Genomic DNA, 25,689 nt, shown 5'->3' on the forward strand with positions numbered 1-25,689 from the left:
CTAGGTGATCAATGAGACGCACAAGTACCTCCTTTTGATGGCGGACCTAAGGCCCTAGGTTTTGGCGGGGCCAGCAATCACAGTAACAAGAAAGCAAGCAAAGAAACCTGGCTTAGTGTCCGGTGCATCCAGCACAGCTAGGCCAGCCGCACTGGTCTTTTGGAGCTGCCCTTGTGCCTGGGGGTGCTACACAGGCAGCCCGCAGCGTGCAGCTACAGAGGAGAAAGGGACGCTTTGCTCAACCGTAGCCTTAGGTGGCGTCTTGCCGATTGCCATGCCTCAGACAACAACCTGAATTATGTAAAGGTGTTGTGCACACTGTAAAAAGCCGTTCTGCCCATGTCACTTATTAATACAATTCCTTTGATCCTGCAGACTACAAAGGGAAGCCAGATGGAGCAATTCCAGGTGGGAGTTATTGCTTGCTTTGCTTCTCTTTTATGGATTATTATTATTTTTTTTTTTAAGAATAAACAAGATTTCTTTCGCTTGGTCAGCCTTGGTGATCTGGAACCTCAGGAATGAAAGTCTTCAACTGTGCCTGTATTGGATACACCCCTCTGTCTGGATTAGTAGCTCATGGGAACAAAGACTCTGCTGGGATATGTTGCTCTAATCCTGTGTGACAGACAGACAGAAACTTGAGGGGAGAATTAAGAAATTAAGATTAAGGTTGGGCTTTTTTTTTCTTTTTCCTTCTGTGGTTTTAGAAGCACTGGCAGCCCATGATAGCATGCAGGTGGTGGTTTCAATTTTAATCAGAAGGCAGGAGGGAGCGCCTGGCCTGCGTAGGTGGCAGAAGCACCAACTATATTTAGCTGGCCCAAGCCCCGAGAAGGCTGGGGAAGGACCATGGAAGAAAATTCTGAGGCCGTAAGTGGGCTGCACAGCCACGACCTAGTTAGTCCCCCACAGGTTTCAAGGGAAGTTTCCTTTAAATCAATTGAGAGTCACTCAACCGAGAGCCAGCCTATCTGTGGGTCTGCGCTTCAACATGCACGCGGAGCGAACGCGGGGAGAGGTCTGAATGCGTTGTGATCCCTGTCATCATGACACACACAGCCAGGCACCGTGCTGACCTCTCTCCAATAGGAGTGGGGTGTTTTGCCCCCAGTTGTGCCCACCCCCATGGCATGCCATGAGCACATCTTTTGCACTTGGATGTTGATAAACCCAAGAATGGTTGACCTTTGATGATGAGGCCGTTGGTGTCACATTCAAAGACCCTTCCAGAAACCTGCCAGGATGGCTCCCCAGGCTGGGAGTCTGGCTCAGTGGTACAGAGTATGCTTAGCCTGCTCAGGGCCCTGGGTTCAATCCCAAGCAGCAAAAGATTTTTAAAAAGGAGAAGAAAAATGTCCCACGAGCAAAGGCCAAGCAGAAAAAGTGATGCGTCCACCCACTGGTGATGAAACCCAGGAGTCAGAACTAGAAGCTGCATGCAAAGCATTTATTTGGAAGAGGGACCAGGGAGGTTGCTCAAGCTACAGGCTACTTAAATGAAAGCAGAAGGACCCCCCTCCATTTCCAGGAAGATTTTCAGCTCTCACTGAACCAACTAGAGAATCCAGCAAGGACCGAAACTCCCCAAGCAGCGTCACTGATCAGTTGGTGAGAAAGGCAGCGTTTTCTTCAGGACAAGAGGAAGTCTCTCCACTAGCTGAAAAGAAACACATGTGAATCAGTAGCCATCGATGAAGAAAATTGGTAATGTTATCATAATAAGATTATGGGAAAGACAGATGCCTCATGGGAAAGAATTTAGAACAACCGTTCTGGGTTTTAAATTCCCGTTTCATGGTCATTTGCTGTGTGACCTTGGGCAGATGACTTAACCTCTCTGAGACTTTGTTTCCTGCCTGTACAGTGGGGATGATGTTGTAGTCCCAGGGGGACCTGGTGGGGAGGGGAGAAATGAAGATAACAGGCGTTAGGACGGCGCAGGCGCAGGGCAGGCACTCACCATGTGGAGCACTAGCGTTCCTGGAGGGGATTCAGCCTTACTCACCACTCTTGGTGTTTGTTTAAAATGACTTTGTGTATTTACTCAGATGTTCACAGGCATTCGAAAGAATGAGCTTTGCTAGGAACATCTGGCTTTGATAATCAAAAGAAAGCAATCCAAGGAGAAGACAGCTGGCAGGCAGCCCAGGAGGAGGGAGGGGCTGAGGGGCTTCCATGTGGCTCTCTTGCTTTCCCTCCCAAGGAGGAGAGGACAGGCCGCCGGAGTGACCCGGGGACCTGGCTCCGGTCAGGTTCTGCTTCCCTCTCTGCTGTCATCGTGGACAGATCCCTTCCTGCCTGGGCCTTTGTGTTCTTCGGATCAGGGGGGCGGCTGGACTGTATGTCCCTAAGCTGTCCCTACTCCGTGTTCCGCCTATGCCCCAGATGGGACCCTGGAGGGAAAGAGGAAGCTGCAGAACTATGAAAAAAAACCAGAGGCCTGGATTTCTGGAAGGAGCGTGTGGCGGAGCTAAGCCCCAGCCTGATGTGGATGCCTCTGGAATCCCATCCACTTAGAACGAAGACTGCCTATAGGCTCGTCTATCCACGTGGCCGCTGCGTGATTATGGCAGACTCTGTGGCCAACGCCCCGGCCACGCCCAGTGCCTTCCCTGCCTTCACCGTGGAGTCTGGAAGAGCCAGTGTCCCCTGCAGGTACGTGAGGAGGTTCCCTGGAGGCCACCTCGCTGTTTTTTTTTTTTTTTTTTTTCTTCACTGATAAAAAGAGAGAGTCGCTCAGGGGAATGAGTTTTGCTGCTGCCTCTCCCTCTCTCTCCTTTTGGCCATGAATAAGGCTGTGAGGTCTGGAGCTGTGGCAGGCCTTTGGCAACCATGGGGCAACAAAGAGGAAGAAAAAAAGCCAAGAGATTGTGGTATGTTGGAAAGAGGGAAAGAGCTGGAGTCCTTAATGAAATCACTGAAAAGCCTAGATCACCTATTTTTGAGACTCTGAAATACATAGGGAGACTCTCAAATAAAAGGAAAAAAGAACTGGGGATGTAACTTAGTGGTAGAGTTCTCAGGACTCAATTCCCAGGGCCACACACCCAAGAGTACATTTACATCTATACACACGGATAATATATATGTAAGTATACGTGAAAAAATATATGAGTGTGAACAGAAAAATCCTGGAAAGACAGCTAAACTATGGGAATGTGTGTATGGTGGGGATGGAGGGAGCTCCGGAGTGATTTTTTTCCTTTTTATCTTAATTTTTTTTTTTTTTTTTTTTTTTTTTTTTTTTTTTTTGTACTGGGATTGAACTCAGGGATGCTTAACCACTAAGTCACATGTCCTGACCTTTTTTGTATTTTATTTAGAGACAGGGTCTCGCTGAGTTGCTTAGGGCCTCGCTAAGTTGTTGAGGCTGGCTTTGAACTCGCGATCCTCCTGCCTCAGCCTCCCGAGTTACTGGGATTACAGGTTTGCGCCGCCACGCCTGGTTCTTAATTACTTGTATAAAGTCTGGAAAAAAACCCAATTTTAATCCCACGCATATGCATTCCTTCCACATAACGAGGAAGTCAGACGTACCCGCTCTCCTCCCTGTCCAGCAGGGCGTGGTAGGACGCCACGTCCTTCTGCAGCTGGCACTTCCGCGCCAGCAGATGCGCGCGCTCCTGCTGCTGCTGCTCGGCCTCGGTGCGGATCTCGCTGAGCTCCGCCTCCAGTCTGCCCACCACGGCGCCCAGGTTCTGCAGCTCCATGTCGTGCCAGTGCTTGGCGTCGTGCAAGGTGTTCTCCAGGCCTCGTTTCTACGACAGAGCAACCGCGTCAAGCCCAGGGCCACGGGCCGGGCCCCGGAAGGGAGAGGTGTGCCGAGTAGCGGGAGGGCCCGGGCTGCCCATTCCTCCGGGACAACGACCTTGTCACTCTGGATACTGATGGGGATCAGTCTCATGGGACTCGTGGAAAAATCATGAATTCTCGGGAGGTCAGGATTTGGGTTAGTTTGATTTGAGGATTTTTTTTTTTTAATGGCCGGGAGGGTGGGGAAGAAAGGAAAAAAAGGGGGAAGGGGAAGGAAAGGAGAGAGAAGAGAGAATTCATTCACAGTATTTTTTCAAAGAAAAATTTCCTTTCTTTCTGGAATGCCTTCGGGAGCCCTTTCCCTGCTACTGTCTGAGCGGGGCCATCCATCCTTGGGTTAAACGCCACCCCCAGCTGCTTTCCCAGGTCCCTGCAGTTAGAATGGATGGCTCTGGCTTTCCGAGCACTTCGTGTTTCGGATTTCCATAGCACATCTTTGCTAGGCCCTCTGGCTCTTCTGCTTCACTGTGGGCTCCTCGCTGCTCCATCCGAAGCCGGGTCCTTTCTGAGCCGCCATCCTGGGGTACAGCTAGTGGGCCCCCACCTCACTTGGAATTCTAGTGGTCCTCCGGAGGCTGGTGACTGCTGCCCTGGAAGCTCTGTCACCCGTCCACCCAGCTGTGGACAGCTACTGAACTTCTTCCTGGAAATATATACCCAGACCTCAAATCAAGGTGTCCAAAATGGCACCACTGTTTTCCTTCAGAACCTGTTGGCCCCTCCTAGCCTGGGCTTCAGCTGGTGAATCGGTAGGAGCTCAAAGCCCTGGGGAAGGATGCCTTTGTTCTTTCTTCCCTTCCAAACCCAATCTTCACTCTCTCTGGGTCTTCCTTCCTGTATCGGCTGGGAAGTATTCGAGTTCTGTCCTCTTCTCCTTCCCAGACTCCATGGCTCAGGATCAGATGCTTATCACCTCTCACCTGGGGTCAGTGTAGTGGCCTCCCTGCTTCTAGTCCCTGTTCTTTGAACATTCCCCACACAGAAACCACAGTGCCTTGTCCAGAGCCCAAGTCTGGGCTTTATCTCTTCTGCTTCACCTTATCAAGAGCCCCCCGGCAAGGAACTGAGATCACAAAAGCTCTCTCTGTCCCCAGGTCTCTGGGGGGTTGAAGGGACTCGTTGGATTTCTAAACCTTCCAGAAGCAAGACGGTGCCTGTCTGTGGCTTTTGTGTTCAACTTCCAGTCCTGGTTTGATGAGCGTACAAAGCTCGGCAGGCCTCAGTCACCAGCACTGGTGCTTGCCTTGGTCCAGTACAGAAGCACCTTAATGGCAAAGGGGACTCAAGGTCTGGCCAGCTTGGCCGTCCGAGGCTTAGGTGATCTGTGGGGACTTGGGTGCACATAGGTTTCTCTGGGATGACAGGTTTGGCTGGATGAACTGTATGGAGGTTTGTTACCTGTTCTGGCTCAGTCTCTGCCCTTCACTTTGTCTGCAAGACCCAGGAAGGAGAACTGTGATCTTTCGGAACCAGCAGGGGACAGAGCTGGCCCGTTCTGGGTGGTAAGCACAGCCGGAATGCTACTGCTCTAAAGTGTTCTGGTTGGGCATGTGAATTCTCTTCCCATTTGTCCCAAAAGTTAGGACCATGGGGTTTAAATGAGGTGACTAGGTGACTGATGATACCAACTTGAGGTAACTGAACTGTTGGTTAATAATTTTATATGACAAATAATAACAGATGCCATTTGTTGATTGATCCCTCTGGGCGGGCACAGCACTAAGGGCTGGACGTGCATTATCCAACTAATCTTCCCCTCCACTTTAGGAGGTAAATTCTATTCTGATCTTACAGTGGATCACATTTGCAAAGGCAGCTGCTACAATTATCACCATCCCACACGGTCGTTCTCAATGTGACCTGGCCACTACTGTTCCATCAAGAGGGAAAGTCTATTTCCTTTCCTGTTGGACCTGGCTGGTTTGTCATTGCTTTCACCAAGAGAATGTGGTCTGAGCGAAATTCAGGGCCATGCAGAGCTAGACAAGGAGATGCACAACCGAAGCACCACACATGTGAGTTGAAGAAGCCATTCCTGGGTGTCCCAGTCCTGGCAGGTGCCCCTTGGAATAGAGAAGAGCTATCCCTGAAGAACTCCACCTAAATCACAGAATGAGGGAACAAATGATCCCTGTTGGCATAAGCCACCAGGTAGATATGATAACCAGAGTACAGCCTCACTTGAGGCTTAGAGGGGGTCACACAGCCACACCCCCTCTAGACTTAGCATCTGAGCACCAGTCCCTAATCCCATAGGACCTACTGGAAAAGTGGCGGCAGAGTGGCGTGTGGAGCCTCTGGGCCCAGCCCCAGCTCTGCCCCTCTCTACTTTCTCCTCTCCTCCACAGTGACCTCGAGGTGGGCCACCTGACTCCCACCTGGTGGTGGTCACCCCACCTGCCACCCCTTGCATGCAGAGCTCTCTCATTTCTGGGGTTATATCAGCTCCTCACTGAAGTCACATTGACTCCTTGGGGACAAATTAGTCTTAGGTCCTCAAAGCACTTGGTAGAGTTCCAGGAACGTGGCGAGTCCTTCAGTGTGGTGTGTAGAGCAGGAAGAACACGCTCGTGTGCATTCTCTCATGGGAAGCGGAGGAGGAGCCGCGCCCTGCTGACTCCAGTACTCTTGCTTTCTCTCCCCTCACGTCCTTTCCTCGCACCCCCTTGCATGGACCCGGAACCGCTGTTGGCCTTACTGGACTCCAGAGCATCTCAGCTGTACAAGGATTGCACGGACCAACGCCTTCACACACTCCAGTGTGCACCAACAATGCTTGTGGGTAGAAGAGTACAAACGACTCTCTGAAGGGGCACCTTGGAGAGCTCTGCCCGACACCCCAATAGAACTTCAGTCCATCCCAGAGATCAGAGGGTGGACTGCAGCATTATGAACACAGGTGTCCCTTGGTGTCTGCAGAGGGCTGGTTTCAGGATAGCTCTCCAGACCAAATCTGTGGAGGCCCACATCCCTTATAGAAAATGGTGTTGTATTTGCATGTAACATATGCAAACCTCCTGTCTTTTATACCTAACCCATGTAAATGCTCTGGAAATTTTTGTCGTACCGGATTGTTTAGGATATAACAAGGAATGAAAAACGGTACGTATTCAGCACAGATGCAATTTTTTTTTCTGAACATTTTCAATCCAGGTTGTTTGATGGGGACCTAATGGTATAGAGGGATGACTAATGACTTTAACTAATGAACATTAATAACTGCAAGAGACCCACCTGCAGGCCACAGTGAGTCAGGGGCCAGGTATACCAATATGTATAAAGTTTTATTTAGTTTAAACATAGAATGCAAATGAAATAGCATTCTAAAGATGAGATGGCAGACCTTCTCCTGAACTGGAGCCTGGGACAAGGATTCTGGAATGTATTAATAACAAAGAGACTGTTCTCAGGAAAAGGAGGAGGGAGGAAAGCAGCACAGGACTGGGGAAGGTGAGAGCAGAGACCTGGGCTCAGCTGGACTGGGTGCAGACCCCATGGAAAGCTCTGGAGTGTGAGCAGGTCCATGTGGAAGCAGGTGGGCGGGGCTTTCAAATCCCTGTCAGCGGGTCATTGCCTGAGGGCTGGGGTTGAGGCCCAACCTCTGGGGTCGGGTCTCTTCTGTGTGATGAAGGGCAGTTCTCGGGATGTGGGCCACTGAAAAGGGGCAGCCATGCGTGTCAGCTACCAATATTCCCGGCAGCATCCCACTAAAGGATGTCCACCATCCTTGCTAGGATTCAGTGTCTGATGGTCCTTGGGAGTCAGAAGACCTTTCAGACCCAAAGTCATATCCCACCACATGGGATCCCTTTGCAAACTAGGACCCGTACATGTGACTAGAATCTGACAGTCGAGAATTATAATTAATACAAGAAATGCCAGGGCTCTTCCCCGCCACTTACCAGGGCCCGTAAGGATTCCGTCTCAGCCTGGAGGCTCTGGACTTGGCACGAGGTGTTGTGTAATTCTACCCTGAGGGCAGCGGCCAGCTTCTCTTCCTGGGTCTGGGACACACAGGCCACCTCCGTGTGTTGCTGTGGAGAGTCAGGTCTCAGCGTGAGCAGGGATGAATCAGGAGCCTGGATCCCTCCTTCCTTCCTTCCCAGCCTTTCTAATCTCCCTATTGCCTCTAACCAGAGGAAACAACCTGGCCAATTTAAAATCCCCCTTCTCAGCTGGGCGCAGTGGTGCACACCTGTAAGGCTAGAGGCTTGAGAGGCTGAAGGAGGAGGATCATGAGTTCAAGGTCAGCCTCAGCAACTTAGTGAGACCCTGTCTCTAAATAAAATATTAAAAAGGGCTGGGATGTGACTCAGTGGTTAAATGCCCCTGGGTTCGATCTCTGGTTCAAAAAAAAAAAATCCCCCTTCTCTACTGGCCTCCTCACCAATGTGTATATAAAGTTTTATTTAGTTTAAACACAGAATGCAAATGAAATAGCATTCTAAAGATGAGATGGCAGACCGACTCCTGTTTCCATTTCTGACACCTCCTCCCAGCAGTACTTCAGATACCTCTGTGTTGATTAAGGATGCCAATATGTCCTGAGAAATGTGACGTCAGTCTATGCAGTTGTGTGACCAGCAGAGTGTCCTTGTACAAACTAAGATGGCTTTGACGTCACTAGGTGAGATAATCTCATGGGCCCACCATGGCACATTCGACCTGTCACTGATGGAAGTACCATTATATGGAGCATGGCTGTATTTATAAATAAACATGGGTCACTTCCTCCCTTGCTTTGGCGTAGTACTTACTCTATCTTGGGAATTATTCTACATCAGTTTATAGAGATGGATGACATTCTTTTAAGTGTATGTTTATTTATTTATTTTTTTCAATACTGGGAATTGAACCCGGGGCCTGGTGCATGCGAGGCAAGCACTCTACCACTGAGCTGCACCCCATCCCAGATTACATTCTTTTGAATGGCTGCATAGCATTGCCCTGTTTGGAAAAACTGTTATTTATTTAGAAGTCCCTACTCATGGGTACTTAGGTTGTTTCTAAGTTTTCCCCATTACAATGGTGCAAAGAATTACCTTCCATCCCTCATTTTACACCCAAAGGCCTGTCTCTGAGAGGTCATTCCTGTGGTGACATTGCTGGTTTAAAGGGCATGTATTCATGATTTTGGAGAGCCCTCCCAAATTGTCCTTCAACTTGTCACCCCTTCCAGTACCATAAGATAGAGCCAGCTGCCCCCCATCGTCATCAGACAAGGAATTATCCATCCTAATTTCTGTCAATCTGATACTCTGTTTCCTTGTGAAAACGAATTATGAATACAAGACCTCTGTTTTGAAACTTCTCTCCAGAGCAAGATGGAGAGTCCGATTCCTCCCCATATGTTTAGGGAACCAGGTCCTCTTTGCTGGTAAAAAGTGAAAAATGAGAGCGCACCCTCATTTTCTTGAGTGCAGTCTCAATGATGTAGGAGGGGAAAAAAATCCCATTTTCTCCCCTAGGTTACTGACTTCTGAATTTGCCTTTCCCCCACATATGAACATTATTTATGGAATAAAAAAAATAGTACATTCATTGACTGGTTGAGATGCCCCACGTTGACAGGTTTCTAACTCAGGGGTAGTATCTCCAACTCTTGCTGTTCAATGACTACAAAGAGCTCCCAAGAGTGACTGCTGAAAGCCTGGGTGTGGTTGAAGGAGAGCAGAGGTGGGGGCCAGCTCTAGTGGCCATCACTCATCCCCCCAAGTCTCCCTGCCCACAGAATTGAGTCGACAGTAAGAGAAGAATGATAATTGCATGACTACCTCCTGGGCTCACTATGGGGCTTCCATTAGCTTGTGCACATAGAAGCCTTTAGAAGCTTTAAAGCATGGAAGTATGGCTGCATGTATTTTCTATATGTTTAAAGTAATAGTAGCTAACAAATGCCTGTGTGATAGCCGCTGGGCGTTGAAGGCCACCAGAACTGATTAATATGCATTAGGCACTCACTCTGTGCCAAGCCTCATGTTAACAGCCTTACGTCCATTTTCTCATGTAATCTTTACAACCCTGTGAAGCAAATGTCATTAGTGTTCTCATTTTACACTAGGAAACTGAGGCACAGAGAGATTGAGATCAGATGGCCTATCGGGGGCAGAGCCAGGATGCAGTTCCCGCAGCAGACCCACAAGTGCTGTCTTCAGCCAGCGTTGAATGCTGCTGCTCTGCCAATCCACACATTTAAGACCTTGGAGATGAGAAGGGCCTTCCCCTTAACTTAGGCAGACCGCTCTGTTCTCAGAGCATCAGCATCACCTGGGATCTTGTGGAAATGCAGACTTTGAAACAGGAGATCCTGAGTGGGACCCAGGAATCTGCATTTCCCAGTTCCCAGGTGATGCCTGGTCCGTGGAAGCAAAGTTCTAGATCGCTATAGAAATGGATGAGACAGTCTCACTTGCCACAGATAGAAGATAACTGAAAAAATTAATAAAATTAAAACCAATACTCTTAAACTGTAGCCACCTTTGCCTGCCGAACTGCCAAGTCTCAAGGCCTATTTTTTATTTACTGAAAGATGAGATTTTAAGCACAGAGGTGTTAAAGACCTGCCAGCACCAGACACTTTCTTCTAGTTTAATACTAGATCATTTAATACTCATCATTTGATCACGATGAGTTCCAATGTCATTTCATATTGTATCCCACTCCTTCTCAAATCAACTGAGCACAAGCCGAGCCAGTTAGTACCTTTAACTCACCTAAAAATACACGTTTTTTTCCAACGGATTTTTGATTCATGTTCTATGGTTATTATAATAATTCTATTTTTATTTCCATTTCAACCCAAGGCCTCCAGATTTCTTCTCTTGGACCAAGTAGTAGGTGTGTGACCTTAGCCCCAAGTAGCAGGTGTGTGACCTCAGCACCTGTAGGTAGGTGTTTAGTGCAGCTGTTAGGTTGTGTAATGAAATTCAAATATATTGGTTTTCAGCCTTTGAAACCAGCTTGAAATCTTGGTTCCTCTGTGCAGGAGCTGAGCTGATCATGTTTGCACTCCATCTATATTTCCGGGGCAGGAGAGTATATTTGTATTTTTTGTTTTGGTCCTGGGGATAGAACCCAGGGGTGCTCCACCACTGAGCTACAACCCCAGCCCTTTTTATTTTTTATTTTGAGACAGTGTCTCACTACTCTGCCAGGCTGCCCTTGATCTTGTAATCCTCCTGCTTCAGCCTCCTGAGTCGCTGGAATTACAGGCACGCACCACTATGCCTGGGACGCACGTGTATTGTAAAAGAGAATAAAGATTTTCGAATTTCAAAAATTTTAATCATGGCAAATCATAGTCAAGTATTTGAGATTCAGCCTTTTGTGGATACAAATGTGGGGAGAAAAGGGAAAGAGAGCCATCTCCAAACCTGCCCCACTTTGCTGATCACCTTCGCCATTCCTCCAAACAGCCTTGGCCACGACAGCGAACTGGAAGAAGTGCCACTAGCGTTAGGGAAGAGTGGACGCTCGGGAGGAAGCAGAGAGGAGGGAGAGCGGCGAGGCTCCCTGAGGCTAGAAATGTGAGTGGATTCTCGGCAGATCTTGTATCTAGGATGGGCATTGGGGATTGAAAGGTGACTTCTGCCTTCCCCCAAGCAGTTGCTGTGTGAGTTTGGGCAAGTCACAAGAGCTCTCTGGTTTTGGGAACTGGTAAACAACATCCTCATAAGAACATTGTCCTGCTGCAGAGTGCGGCTACCTGCCTGGGCGCTTACGCACTTTCCAGATTTCAAAAGAACATACTAACCTCATTGTGTTCCCTGTCACGGGCAAAGGGGAAGCGGCCGTCCCGGGGGGACCCAGGGGCTCCTGGTCTTGACTTAGAGAAGAGGAAGGAACTTCCATTTGGAAAGATCCTGAGAGAAGTCTGACGTGACCTTCAGTCCTCAGGACAAAGGTTTCCCCAGGCTCATATTCCACCAGATATCTCTTGCTTATTTTTATTTTTTTGTGGTACAGGGAATTGAATCTAGGTCCTCGTGCATGCTAGGCAAGTGCTTTACCACTGAGCTACCCCAGCACTTGGTTTGTTTGTTTTTTGTTTGAAATAGGGTCTCACTATGTTGCCCAGACTGGTCTCAAACTCCTGGTCTCAAGTGATGCTTCTGTCTTAGACTCCTAAGTGCTGGGACTTACAGGCAGGTGACACTGTGCCTGGCTTATTTCCTCATTCTAACGGTGAATCAGAATTTCCCCATATTCGTGATCTGTCTAGTTGAGCCTGGCAGTAAAGAGTGTTGGTTGCAATATCCATCTAGACTAAATGAGAACATAGCTGTCAAGTGCATAGAACAGTGCCTGGTACTTGCTAAGTGCTCAATAAATAAAGCAGTGCTGGCACTGCCCCCCACCCCCGCCACCTCAGCAACCTCCACATTAGATTCGGGGTACCTTGTGTGCAGGGACAACCTGTCCCCTTTCTTTACCCTCAGGATCCAAACATGGCTTTTTACACCTAGCTTGCTTGACAGTTTCTTTTTCTTTTCTTTTTTTTTTTTAACCTTGAATTGAACACAGGGGTGCCACATCATTGAGCCACATCCCCAAGACTTTTTATTTTTTATTTTGAGAAAGGGTTTGCTAAATTGCCTAGGGCCTCCCTAAGTTGCTGAGGCTGGCTTTGAACTTGCAGTCCTCCCTGTCTCCGCTTCCTGAGCCACTGGGATTACAGGCATGCACCACCAGGCCCAGAGATTTTTATTGAATGTCTACAGTTTGGGCCTGGTACAGGCCAGGGACTAGAATAAGAGGAGACTGTACCAGGGATGGAATTAGACAAATCTTCTCACTGGAAGGATCTGTTACCATGATTACAGCAGTCCAACGGCACTTTACAGTCACGTGATGTCACGTGTGATTTAGTTAAGGACAGCTTTTGACAGGCAGCACCCACACACCCCTGACCTCCCCTGGCCAGCTGTAGAATTTATTTGAGAAAGGTTTGGATGCCATTCAGTCTACACCAGTGACACGGGTCCTCCTTAGCAGGAATTGAAAAGAAATGCGAGTCTCACGGTAAAACTTCCACACTGGCAGAACAGCTGGCCTGGGTAGGCAAGCCCAAGTTTCTCCTTGAGTTTCTGCAAGAACTACCTGGCTATCAGTAAAAAAAAAATAAGGAAAAAAAGAGCTGCCTGTTTGTCGAAGCTGCTCTTTTTTGCGTATAGGACTAAGTCCCAGCCTCTCTGAAAGCCGCTAAATACAGATGAGAAAGTAGCTTTGTGGACTCCTTGTCCCCCTGGGTTGTTAGAAAACACACTGTATTGCTCAAAGTAGCAGAAGAGGATCAGCCACGAGGGAGAACAGATTCTCCTTCTTAAAGGAGAAGAATAGATTCTCCTTCTTAAAGGAGAAGAATAGATTCTCCTTCTTAAAGGAGAAGAATAGATTCTCCTTCTTAAAGTAATTGTTGTAGAAGTCTGAATTATAGTATCTTTGTAATAATCTGGCTAACCTTATGTCTTAAAAACTAGCTGGAGTACCATAAACTAATTAAAAATGACAAAGGACCATCTGGGGACATATGTGCAACTTATATCATAGGACTAACCATGACAAATCAGTGGTTAAAAAAAATCTGAAATCTCATGAAAAATGGGTAAAAGATAGGACCTGGTAGTGCTCAGAAGTGAGTATGTATGGAATCCAGTATCTAAAAGATGTTCCACCTTCCTTATGAGAAATACAAAATACCAATACACTGAAAACACATTGTTTACCTTAAATATTAGCAAAGGACTTATGTACTTTATTGGTGAGGATGCGGGGAAGGGGGCAGTCTCAGATATCTCTGATGGGAATGTAAATTGTTGCAACCCTTGCAGAGGGTTTGACTGTTGCTTTTCAAAATTACCAGGGCACATGCTTTTCAGGCCAGTAATTTCTTATCTAGGAATTTATCCAACAGATCCATTTCTATATTTTGGAAATGATGGCTATACAAAATTAGTGACTATAATCTTGTAATAGCAAAAGATTGGAGGCCACCCACATGCTTTCAATGGCACATGGCCTAAATCAGTTCTAGGGTATCCATTAGCTAAAGCAGGGGTCACCAGCTTCTCCTGTGAGGGACCAGAGCATAAATATTTTAGCCTTCAGAAGTCCATGTATGTGGTCTCTGTTGCAACTATTCACTCTGCTAATGTAGTGAAAATGCAGGCATAGATAATAGATAAATGAATGTGTATGGTTATGTTCCAATAAAACTTTATTTGCAAAAACAGGCAGTGGGCCAGTTTTGACTTAATCTACAGTTTGCTGCTCTTTGTGATATAATATGCAGTTGTAAAACAATCCAGTCTGAATATTACTATTTGTGAGGAGAGATAGAGAGAAATATACATATTTCTTTATATGTATGCATAAAATTTCTCTTAGAAGATACAAGAAAATAACATTAATTCACACAAAGCAAAGAATTGAATTGGTGATACTTTTCACTTTTGTACATATTGAATTTTGAACAAAGTCAATGTGTTATCTTTAAAAATGTTAAAATAGATATAAACAATTAAAATATAAATAAAGGGCCAGGTGCAGTGGTGCACACCTGTAATTCCAGAGACTTGAGAGGCTGAGGCAGGGAGATTGTGAGTTCAAAGCCAGCCTCAGCAACTTAGGGAGGCCCTAAGCAACTTAGCAAGACTCTGACTCAAAATAATAAATAAAAAATGGGCTGGGGATGTGGCTCAGTGGTTAAGTTCCCTTGGGTTCAAATTCTGGTATAAAAAAAAAAAAAAATAAGGCAAACTGGGCCCTTTAGCCAAGCTCTCTGCAATGTGTCCAAGTATGGAAATGCTAGTGATTCCCCTTTAAGGCTTCCTGTGAGCACTGGATACAGCCATAGCTTCTTTCCCTGTAGAACCATTGGGAATTATAGCCAGTCATCCACACACAGGGGTTTCAGGATTACAGGTGTCAGGAGGGTTCTGATCTCCTGGGGATTGAACCCAGGGCCTCACCCATGCTAGGTAAGTGCTCTACCATTGAGATACACCCCTGGTCCTTTGAAAAAAACACAAAAACAAAAACAAAAAACAACTTTTCTTTGAGACAGGATCTTGCTAAGTGCCCAGACTGGCCTCAAACTCCTGGGTTCAAGTTATCCTCCTGCCTCAGCCTCCCAGGTAGCTAGGACTATAGGGATTCTCCACTCTGCCCTTTCTTTTTTTTTTTTTTTTTTTTTGGGTGCTGGGGATCAAACCCAGGGCCTTGTGCTTGCAAGGCAAGCCATCTACCGACTGAGCTATCTCCCCAGCCCCCCACTCTGCCCTTTCTATCCTCTTTAAAAGAAGCTCCCCCAGTTGGCTAATGTGGCAACATCACATCAGGCTATTTCGCAGACTGGAGTCAGAGAAGCAGAAACTCGTTTTAATTCAATTGTATATATTCTAGAAGACATCAACTCTTCTGGGTGAAAGCAGCAGGTTATATGACATATTTGCCTTTACAGGGCAAATTATTGTACATGAATATGGATGACACAGAGACATGAGAGTCTATAGTTTCCTCACAGGTTAATCTAGACCTAGGCTGTCCAACATGGTAGCCACTAGTCATAGGTAGCTACTTAAATAAACATTAAATAAAATTAGATAACACTAAACTTTCAGTTCCTTAGCCAACATTTCAAGAGCTACAAAACCACACGTGGTTAGTCACTACCATGCTGGATTACTGCACAGACTGGAATGTTTGCACCACGGCTGAACTTTCTAGAAGATGGCTGTGCTGTAGACAATTTCTAATGTCTTTTCCAGCTCTGAGAACTTCACGATTCATTTCAATCTATCCACGTCTTTTCATTCATCACAGTTTTCCACAGTCATCTTGACTGTTTAGGGCATGGAGGATACAGCTCAGATAAAGTTCCTGACCCCTAGTGCCTCCAACGCCCCTGAGACCTCCTGTCAGTATGAAAGTAATTTGTTTGTTATGGAACTTGGCAAAGATGTGCATACCTATAATCCCAGTGACTTGGGAGGCTGAGGCAGGAGGATTGCAAATTCCAGGCTGGCCTCAGCAATTTAGGAGAGACCCTGTCTCAGTGGGTTCCTGGCCCACGAGGATACTCAAAGGGGCTGAGTTCTCTTTCAATCATCCCACCACTAGCTTGTGTGGGTCACTGAATAAATTTTTGACTATCAGACATGCCACCTAGCTGCAGTGAGCAAGGGACAGGAATTGTGCAACCAGTTTTGGGCAAAAGAGAACGGAAGGAACATCTCCAGGAGGAAGTTAAGGGGGCAAAGCAGAGCTTGCCTTGCTGGAAGCAGACTCACAACCAGGAAGCAAAGTCTTCTCCTTTCCCAGGTTGAGAAACTGGAAAAAGAAAAGGGGCTCTGTACTCCCCTGAAGAAGGTGAACCGAAGGCAGAGCTGTTTGCCTGGTCGAGGAGACTGAAAGGAGGTAGGGAGGGGTACTGTTTTAGTTCTCTGCTCCAGTGCTGGGACCTGGTCCCTGGGCAGGATTCCAAGATGGCTGCCACAACGTCTGCCCTCTGGGATTATCCCATAGGAGCATCTTTTGTGATAATTAGTTTCCAGCACCTGAAATAGTTCCATATTGATAAAAGTAAAAGGAGTGTGTCTTTTCCTCATTCATAACAAACCCCTTTCAACCGCACCTGAGTTGAGGTTAAGGAGATGTTTTTGGGACTACCCTTAAGGACGGGTGCTGGTTGCTTGGGGAATTCATACATATGATGAGGGGGTTGGAACTTTCAGCCCCACCCCTTATCCTGGGGAGGGGAGAGGCACTGAACCACCAATGGTGATCTCATCGACCATGCCTAGGAAATGAGTTCTACATAAAACCCGGAAGGTGAGGCTTGACCTTCCAGGTTGGGGAATAGGTGCTGTGAAGATGGTGCTTGGGAGCTCTTGGTCCCTTTCCTGCCCACGGCTGGTCACTAGTGTGACAGGATCAGACTTGCAATTGTCACCTGCAATGAGGGCAGTCTTGTGGGACTGAGCCCTTAACTTGTGAGACCTAATGGTAAGACCTCTCCTGTGAGGCCTCTGCTCTAGGGAGAATTGAATGGTGGGACACCCTGCTGGTATTTGGGGACCTGCTTGGTGAACACACATTTGTTGTGTTAAGTGAAAATTAGAGGAGGACATTGTTTTCACTAAACTCCTTCACCAGCGCCCAACAGACCAGGCTAAAAATCAAAATGGAGTCACTCACGCTAAAGCTTCACCTCCCCAAGCTAAAACTAAGCTCTTTATCTGACCTTCTGAGAAATCATCAGGATTAGAGAGATGGCAGCCAAATTTCCCACACAATCCAGTTTCAATTCACATGATAAAGAAGTTCTCTCTGCTTTAATCTTTACACAAAATAGGTACTCAGAGTATCTGATGCTTACCAATCAGTGATTTTTCTATTCTGTCTCCCAGGCCCTGTTTCACAAGGAAAATAACTTTGAAAGGACCAACCTGCTTTTTGTTTTTATTTCTACTTTCTTCAACCCTTTTCTGTCTATAAACCCAACCTCCTCTGCTCACCACAACACTATTCTACTTTATAAAATACTGTGTTGCCTGAGTCTGGAATTGCAAAGAAAGACAATTAGGATCATTAAACTAAGTTGTAATTTTGTCCTTTGACAGAAGGAGTGTCAGAAGTGTGTGAGAGCATAAGGGAAAAGTTTTAAACTGGGAGTGGTATTGAACACCTGTGACCCAGCAACTTGGGAGGCTGAGGCAGGAGGATCACAAATTGGAGGCCAACCTCTGCAACTTAGTTAGATCCCATCTCGAAATAACAACTAGGAAGGGCTGGGGATGTAATTCAGTGGTAGAGCACTTGCCTAGCAGGTGAGAACCCCTTGGTTTAAACCCCAGCACTACAAAAGTAAAAGGAAGTTTTTTTTTTTTTTTCTTCTTTTTTCACATGACTAAATAGGAGGTCCAGAGAGTAGTAGCACACTGTCTGAAGTTCCTGATCATCCCTAAGAACCTGGAGTTAGGCAACCACAGCAAATACACAAGAAAGCCAAACTTTAAGGTACCTCCAGAGATCCAAGATGGCAGACTAGAAGGAGGCTGCCATCCCTGTTGCTCCATAACTCGGGTTTCGAGCAGAGGATATCTGTTTCTCTGTGACGCAGTCTTTGCTGCTTGTCGATCCCCTGCTGTTTACGCCATTTGTCCACTGCGGTCACCTGCAGTCTGCCAGCATATCAACTACTTTTCGAGTGCAGATTTCTCACTGACTGGCGCCTATCATCCACCATTTGCCCATTTGCCTGCCTCTTGCCTGCCCATCGCCTGCCTTTCACCTACTCATCACCCACCACTCCTGATCCATCTGCAGATCCTCCGCTGGTAGACAGCAGACCGACTGCAGAATGCTAGCAGATCACCAGTTACCTGCTGTTGCCTGGAAGTCCACTGTCACAGTAACCGCAGGTTTGGTTACACGTGGCTGCCACCATTTTGACACAACAGCCAGGACCTGCAGGACCCTGGGCCAGACTGACCGCACCCCGCCTCCAGGACCCCTGGCCGACCACACCCACATCCTGAGCTGCAGCTCCCCATTTGCCAACACATTTGGAAGCCAGTGCGTCCATCTTGGATTATCCTGGAAGCCGTAGCTCCCATCTTTAGGTGGGGCAAATCTCATCCTGAGACACCTGCTGGAGACTGGAAGCTCATTGTCAAGTACCTCTCATGCATCAGGCTACTGAAGACTGGGAGGTTTGAATACTATATGACTGTTATAGTGTAATTTTTTTTCTCCTTTTTGAAAATATTTAAGGTAACTCCATTGTCTGGACCAATCTGATTCTCCAACCCCTGAACCATACAACTCAACATCCCCGAGGTTTCTGACATCCAGAATACCCTGGCTGACGTGATAAGTGTACTGACCCTGGCCAGAACTGCTTTGTAAGCCTTTAACAATTAAAAACCATAAAAGAGTTGGCAGATAAGTTATAGCAGGTGCTGATGGCACCTGCCTTCATTCCTGAGGCCTTCAAGGTTTAGTGTTTCCTGACTTCCCACCATTAGATCCTGCCTCTCTGCCTGAGAGCTTTCCCTGAAGCCTTTGAAAGGTCACTTTGTTAGCAGATGGGGAAGACTAGCAGGAGAGGGTATTAATACCCCAGCTCCCCTGCCTCTCCCCTCCCATAGTCTATACCATTCCCTAGAATCCCCTGGGTTTGTGCTTCAATCTCCAGGGGTAGCTGCTTTCAGAATACACTCTTTGTTGGCTCCTTCTCTGCTTCTCCTTTACTGGGTATTTTGTTGGCCTTCCCACCCCCCCGACCCACTCACTAACTTTCAAATAAACCATTTCCACTCCAATATTTGTCTCAAGATCTACTTCTGGGGGAACCTAAACTAAGACATGAATTAATCATGTTAATTAATTTTCAGCCTCCTTGGGCTGAAAGGTAATTAAATGCATGTTTGCATTCTCTTTACAAAAGCTTTTGAAAGCAGTGTGTGTGCTAAGCCATTTCATATTTATGCTCTGCTGCCAAGAAACAGACAAGAGATGCTCAGGACGGGCAAATGTCAGCCCCCGAGGGCAGAACTGCAACTGACAAAACTATTTATTGGAGGAATTCTGGCTGTCAGTTCTGATCTTTGTTGATGATCAGAGGAATTCACTCATTCTGCAAATATTTTCTGAGCTCTGCCTCTCTGCAAGAGGCCCAGGCAGCACTAGCCAAACTGAAACAAGTACTGTCTGTTTTCTCTGAGATGTGGCTTTCAGATTACTCTATTAAAAAAAAACACTAATGAATCAGCTCAGAATTAATGTTTGAGTTACTGTTGGACTGGTAACAATTCTCAAAGGGGTGAGGCGTGAATAATAACGATCAGGTTTTTTTCCCCCCTTTTTTCACATTAGGCAGGGTTTAAGGACTTCCTTCCTTCCTTCCCTCACTCTCTCCCTTCCTTCCTTCCTTTCTCAGGCATTGAATCCAGGGCACTTGACCACTGAGTCACACCTCCAGTCCTTTTTAGTTTTTATTTTGAGAAGGGTCTCCCTAAGTTGCTGAGGCTGGCCTCGAACTTGCAATCCTCTAGCCTCAGCCTCCTAGTTGCTGTGGTTACAGGTGTGTGCCACTACTTCTGGATAGCGGGACTTATTTTAATAATTATCATGGACCTGCCTTTTGCCAAAGAAACAGTCACTACAGCAATGCTAGGACAGAAGTAAAGTTGCAAGCTACTGGGATTTAGCTTTAGGAACAGAGCTAGGAAAGAAACCATGCAGACCAACAAAAAGAAAAAAGTCCCTGCACTAAGAGCCAGGGGGGTTGAATCTGGTGCTACCCTTCAGTTGTATGACCTGGGGAAGTCAACCGTGCTCTCTGGGTCTCAAGTTTCCTTACCTCTAAAATGAGGGCATGGGATTCCATCTCCAGGGCTGCTAGTTGTACACATTCACAAGTCTCTTTAAAAATGAGGCAACACTAAATCTATGGTTTGTCCTCGCTTCACCGGCTTGGCTTCTACCTGCCACCAGTTTGGGCAGAAGTGTGGGGGGGTGGTGGTCATTTTTTTTTCAGTTGCTGGGAACCATTTGCTACAGAAATTGTTGGTAGTGATCTGGCTCAAGGAACTGAAGAATAGAAAGAAGTTATCACAAAAGGCTAAGGGGTGGAGAAATGGGGGATTAGAAGATGTTTCTTGGGCTAGTGAACATCTGGGGGATCCAGAAGTGGAAAAGACTGCTGGGCTGGTTCCTGTTGGTCCTTGGGGGTTGGTGGATGGAGGGGAATGGCAGAAGAAAGTACAGAACAGGCTCTCCTGTTTTCCTTTGGAAACTTTTATAACCATCACTGATTCTCAAGCCTGGCTGCCTGTGAGAATCATCCAGAGAGTCTGATAAAAATCACAAAGTCCCTTCCCTCCTCCTGATTTAATCGGTCTGGAAGGGAGCCTGGGCATTGGCATTTTGGAAACTGCTCTGAGATAACTCTGCTGTGTGCAGGATCGAGAACCTCTGCCAGAACTCTAAGGCGGCCCTCTGGCCTCGGCTCCGACAGCTACCTTCTTTCCCCACTCCTGTGCATCCTCTTTTTCGTGAGCTCTTTGCATCCTCTGCCTCAAAATTCCAACATCAGGATTGGGTTGGAGATGGAGAAGGGAAGAGCAAAACCTCTGTATTCTGTTTTTTTGGGTTAATTCCTTTGTTGTTTATGGGGCTTAATAAAAGTTGCTTTTCCTCCCTTGAGTAGAATTCTTACTGCTTAAGAAAAACTTGAGGGCTGGGGAGATAGCTCAGTGGGTAGAGTGCTTGCCTCTCAAGCACAAGGCCCTGGGTTCAATCCCCAGCACCACAAAAAAAAACAAAAAACAAAAACCTTGAGAAATACTCAAAAACAAGAAAGAAAAATACCTCAAAGTGTCGGAATAGTCCTTTACTCAAAGAAAACCACTGCTAACTCCATTCACATACCTTTTTTTTTCTTCCCTTTTTCTTTTTCTCTTTCTTTTGTGATGCTGTGGGTTGAACCCAGGGGCCCTCTAACACTGACTGACATCTTCAGCCTTTTTATTTTATTTTTTAAATTTTGAGGCAAGAATATCTCAATTTGGAGACTAGCCTTGGGCAACTTAGAGGAACTTGTCCCAAGTTGCTGGGATTCAGGTGTGTGCCACCACATCCAGCCTCATTAACCTATTAGTCCTTCTTTCTTCCCCTCCCTCCCTCCCTCCCTCCCTCCCTCCCTCCCTTCCTTCCTTCCTTCCTTCCTTCCTTCCTTCCTTCCTTCCTTCCTTCCTTCCCTCTCTCCCTCCCTCCTTCCTTCTTTCTTTTGTGCCAGGACCTCAAACGTGGTAGGCACGTGCTCTACCACTGAGCCACACCCCCAGCCCTCTTAATTTTCCTGGCTGCCCAGTTTCCTTGCCTGAATGCTTTACCCTACTGCACATACCAGGAACTGGAAAATCACTGCCTGAAGACCTAATATGGCTCATTCCATGTTTTGGTAAATAAAGTTTTATTGGAACACAGTTGTGCTCCTTTGCTCCCTATGGTCTCTGGTGGCTTTCACATTACTGCTGGGGAGCAAAGCAGTTCCAACACAGACCATTCAGCCTCTGAAGTCTGAAATATTTACTATTTAGTCCTTAAAAAAAAGCTTGCTGGCCCCTGGAATATGCTGTTCTGCAACTGCTTCATCTTTTATCATGAGCATTTTCCCATGTTATTGTAAAAACTTTGTAAATGCCATTTCTAATAACTGCTTTATATTTCACTGTACACAGCATAGGCAGGTTGTGGCTTAGTCTCTCTCCTATTATTAAACATGTTTTTCACTTTTATAATGCTTCCGTGAGCATATTTGGGCATTAGCTACTTTCTTTTTTTAGTGTAGTGCTGGGGATTGAACTCAGAGCTTTGTACATACTAGGTGAGTGCTCTACCCCTGAACTACACCTCAGCCCTTATATTTTCATTTTTTTTTTTTTTAGGATATTGTCTAGATTTTTCAGCTGGTAAATATGGGGCATTTTAACACTCTTGATACATATTACCAAATCCCTTATTTAAGGGTGTTATACCCGATCATGCTCTTTGATAACACAGCAGAGAATCTACTTTTCCACACACCTGCCAGGATTGTCATTTTAGACACTTTCTGCTTTTAAATAGGTCAACAAAAAACTATTATTGTTGATGTGTGTTCGTGCATGCCTGTAATCCCAGAGACCCCAGAGGCTGAGGCAGGAGGATTGCAAGTTCAGGGCCAGCCTAGGCAACTTAGGGAGACCCTGTTTCAAAATTTAAATAAAGATAAATGAAGAGAGCTGCAGGGTGTAATTCAGTGGTCAAGTGCCCCTGGGTTCAATCCCCAATACTGAAAAAAGTTTAATATTTAGTTTGCGTTTCCTCCATGTCTAATGAGATTGAACTTGGGGCTAAGCAGTTGCATTTCTTCTTTCTCAGGTTGACTGCTTTCATGTTTGCCCAGCCTCCATCCGCATGGGGAGTGGAGGATGCTGGTCCTGCCTCTTACCTTAGCTTGGAGCAGGGCTCCTGCCTCTGCCCGATTCTTTTCAACATCTCTCTCCCACTGAATCCTGATTGTCTCAAGGATGTCATCCAGACCAGTGCCCATGGGAACATCCATTTGTTCCAGCTCAGACCCTGCCAGCTGTTTGTACAGCACCTTTACATCCTGAAAACGACAATAAACACCTAAGGTAAGTTCCAGGAGAAAAAGCAAAGACATGGAATTCTAGCCAGCAGAAGGCCAGCTCTGCAGGCAGAACGTCCGCTTCTCATTCTGCTTCTGCCAAACACGGGCTTTACAGAGACTGGCCAAGTTCCTGCTCCTCCTCCTGGCATAGGAATCATGTTTTCTTCCCAAGGATGCATTTCTTAGGTAACTCTCCACAAGTTTAGGCCCAAAGCAAAAATCAAGATAAAGAAATAAAAGCAAAAACAAAGTACGCAGTAAAGTAGGTATAAAGTCAGGCTGGGCTAAAAGACGTTTAAGGATAACTCTGGAGTCTCTAAAGGGTTACTGTTAGAGTGTGGTCTGAAATGACTAAGGAGCAGGAGGAAGTGGGCTTACAGTTGCTGGTTGGCTTAAGGTTGGACACAAAGAGGAATTTCCTGATGTGAGTGTTGTTAAGTGGGTTTTGATTCTTTCAACTGGACGCACGTTAGATGGTGGATCAGACAATGATGTACGTGAGGTGGTTTAGGATCAGTGCAGTCCTGGGGGGAGCTGGACCAAGTAACTGTGGGAGGTGCCCTGCAGTCCTGTCACTCAAAGATCTGACCTAATTTTAATAATGAGCAGTGTGAAGCACAGCTTAGGTCTTAGCTCAGAGTTCTTTTGTTGATCCTGGACAGTGTTGATCCTGGAATAGGATGCTTTGGGGAAGGAGATATGCCCTTCAGTCAAAACAGGTTCCATCTCTCTCCCACCTCGGCTTAGACCTGCTGCTTCTCCCATTTATGTACCATCCCGGTTCTTGAAGCCATTTGAGTTTGACTTCTAGGGCAACCTGACCCACTTTGAGGATTTGGAAGTATTTTACTGGCATTTTTCCCTGCAACCCCGGGCAGGCAATGTAGGGAGGCCAAGAGGAACTCCAATGGCTATGGCCAGGCGAGCGCCTTGTCCCTGTGGGCCATCCTTCCACCCCGGAGCCACCCACCTCTTCGTAGTTCCTTGACAGAAAGCCAAGTTCTTCCTTCAGACTTTCTATTTGACTCTCCAGATCCATCTTTGCTAAATTAGCTTCATCAATGACTTTGTACAGAGAGCTGATTTCCTCTTCTGCCGCCTTGCGGAATGGCTGTTCATTTTCATATCTGCAGATAAAGGAACTTAATCAGCACAACTGGGTGACCCAAAAGAAAAAAAGATCAGATTACAGATACTACCGGAAGGCCAATTATGTGATAGACAATGAATGTTAAAAGTTATCAGAGCACTGTTAATTGTCACGGGTCAATTCTTAACATGAAAGTAGTTGCAGTTAACTTCTGGTAACCTGGCTTCATGGGCTGCCACCTTCCTGGGGAATTTGGAGCTCAGCTCTCTAGGGAAGGCTTCTCCAGGTTCAGATTCAGATAGGGGGGATCCAGCATCTTCACTACTGTCCTGAATTGTCTTCCTTTTCACCTGAAGACCATTTAACAAACATCACTGAGGTCCTGCTAAAGACTAGGCTGGGATCCCCAAATGGGGACTGTACTGAAACTCCAGACAGTGACTGCAAACCCAAATGCCTGCAGGGGCCAAGTGGGGAATCCCAGAGACTGGAGGCTGAGGTAGGAGGATTATAAACTCAAGGCCAGCCTGGATAACTTAGGGAGAGGGCTGGGGAGATAGCTCAGGCGGTAAAGTGCTTGCCTTGCAAACACAAGGCCCTGGGTTTGATCCCCAGCACTGCAAAAAAAAAAAAAAAAAAAAAAACAAGAACAAAAACTTAGGAAGAACCTGTCTCAAAATTTAAAAAGGTAAATGAAAAGAGCTGCAGGGTGTAGCTCGGTGGTCAAGTGCCTCCAGGTTCAATCCCCAGTACTGTAAAAAAAAAGTACTGATTGGACGAGGGACCACGAGGGAGAGGTGGGGATGGAAGTACACTACAGAACTCATACTTAACCTAGAGGGGCTGCTGCTGCTCAGTTCCTCTCCATGACTGTGTGGGAAGGTGCGCGCGCGCGCACACACACACACACACACACACACACACACACACCCCTAAACCGACTGCCTGCTCCATGTTATTTCAATCCTAGTTCACAAAATCTCTGGTTTGCAACAGGGCCTTCTTTCTAGAAACCACCTGACAGCTCTGCCAGTTTCTCCTGTGCAGCTCCTATCCTGCTTTGCTGTACTGTGCCACCGAATTCCACACCTGACCTCCATCTGTCCACAGAAGGGAGAAGTCTCACACTGCTCATTCCAGGAAGCCTCTTAGGGTCTTAGAATTTAAGGGACTTTAGAACTCAACAGACAAACCCCTGCCCAGTGACAGTCCCTCAGCAGCATTCCTGAGAGGCGATCATTGTAGCCTCTGCTTGCTTATTTCCAGTGCTGGTCAACTTGTCACCTTTCAAGGCTGCCTTTCCATCTTTGGGTTGCTTTCCTCAAGAATTTGAATCTATTCCTGTAAAGTTCTTTTGAGTTCTAATATCTGGAACACCCAAAATCAGTCTAATCCTTCCTTTGGGAGTCCTATAAACTTTTCTTTTTCGGGTTAAACCTTTTCAGTTTCTTCCTCCATTCCTCAAGTAAATCATTCCCACATTATCAAGGGCAGGGACTGTGACCTTCCCTTCTTTGTCCCCTGTACCCTGCTTCAGGCTTAAGATGTATTTGTGGGCTAATTAGAAATACTTAGAAATATGACGCAGAGAACTGAACTC

The 25,689-nt window shown here is 46.6% G+C and overlaps 1 protein-coding gene across 1 annotated transcript in view; it reads right to left on the reverse strand.

The window, feature by feature from the left end:
* Positions 1 to 1,396: 1,396 nt before the first annotated feature.
* Positions 1,397 to 25,689, reverse strand: part of Bfsp2 (beaded filament structural protein 2) — a 64,918-nt gene continuing 40,625 nt past the window's right edge. Inside the window, exons 3-7 of the mRNA XM_047564744.1 lie at positions 23,970 to 24,126; positions 22,817 to 22,978; positions 7,719 to 7,850; positions 3,541 to 3,761; positions 1,397 to 1,660 (exon numbers count right to left, since the gene is read on the reverse strand). Coding sequence (XP_047420700.1) covers positions 1,657 to 1,660; positions 3,541 to 3,761; positions 7,719 to 7,850; positions 22,817 to 22,978; positions 23,970 to 24,126 — 676 coding nt within the window. The 3' untranslated portion in view covers positions 1,397 to 1,656. The remainder of the gene's footprint in view (positions 1,661 to 3,540; positions 3,762 to 7,718; positions 7,851 to 22,816; positions 22,979 to 23,969; positions 24,127 to 25,689) is intronic.

The sequence above is a fragment of the Sciurus carolinensis genome, chromosome 9 (genome assembly GCF_902686445.1).
Source record: "Sciurus carolinensis chromosome 9, mSciCar1.2, whole genome shotgun sequence".
In the NCBI taxonomy this organism is placed as follows: Eukaryota; Metazoa; Chordata; class Mammalia; order Rodentia; family Sciuridae; genus Sciurus; species Sciurus carolinensis.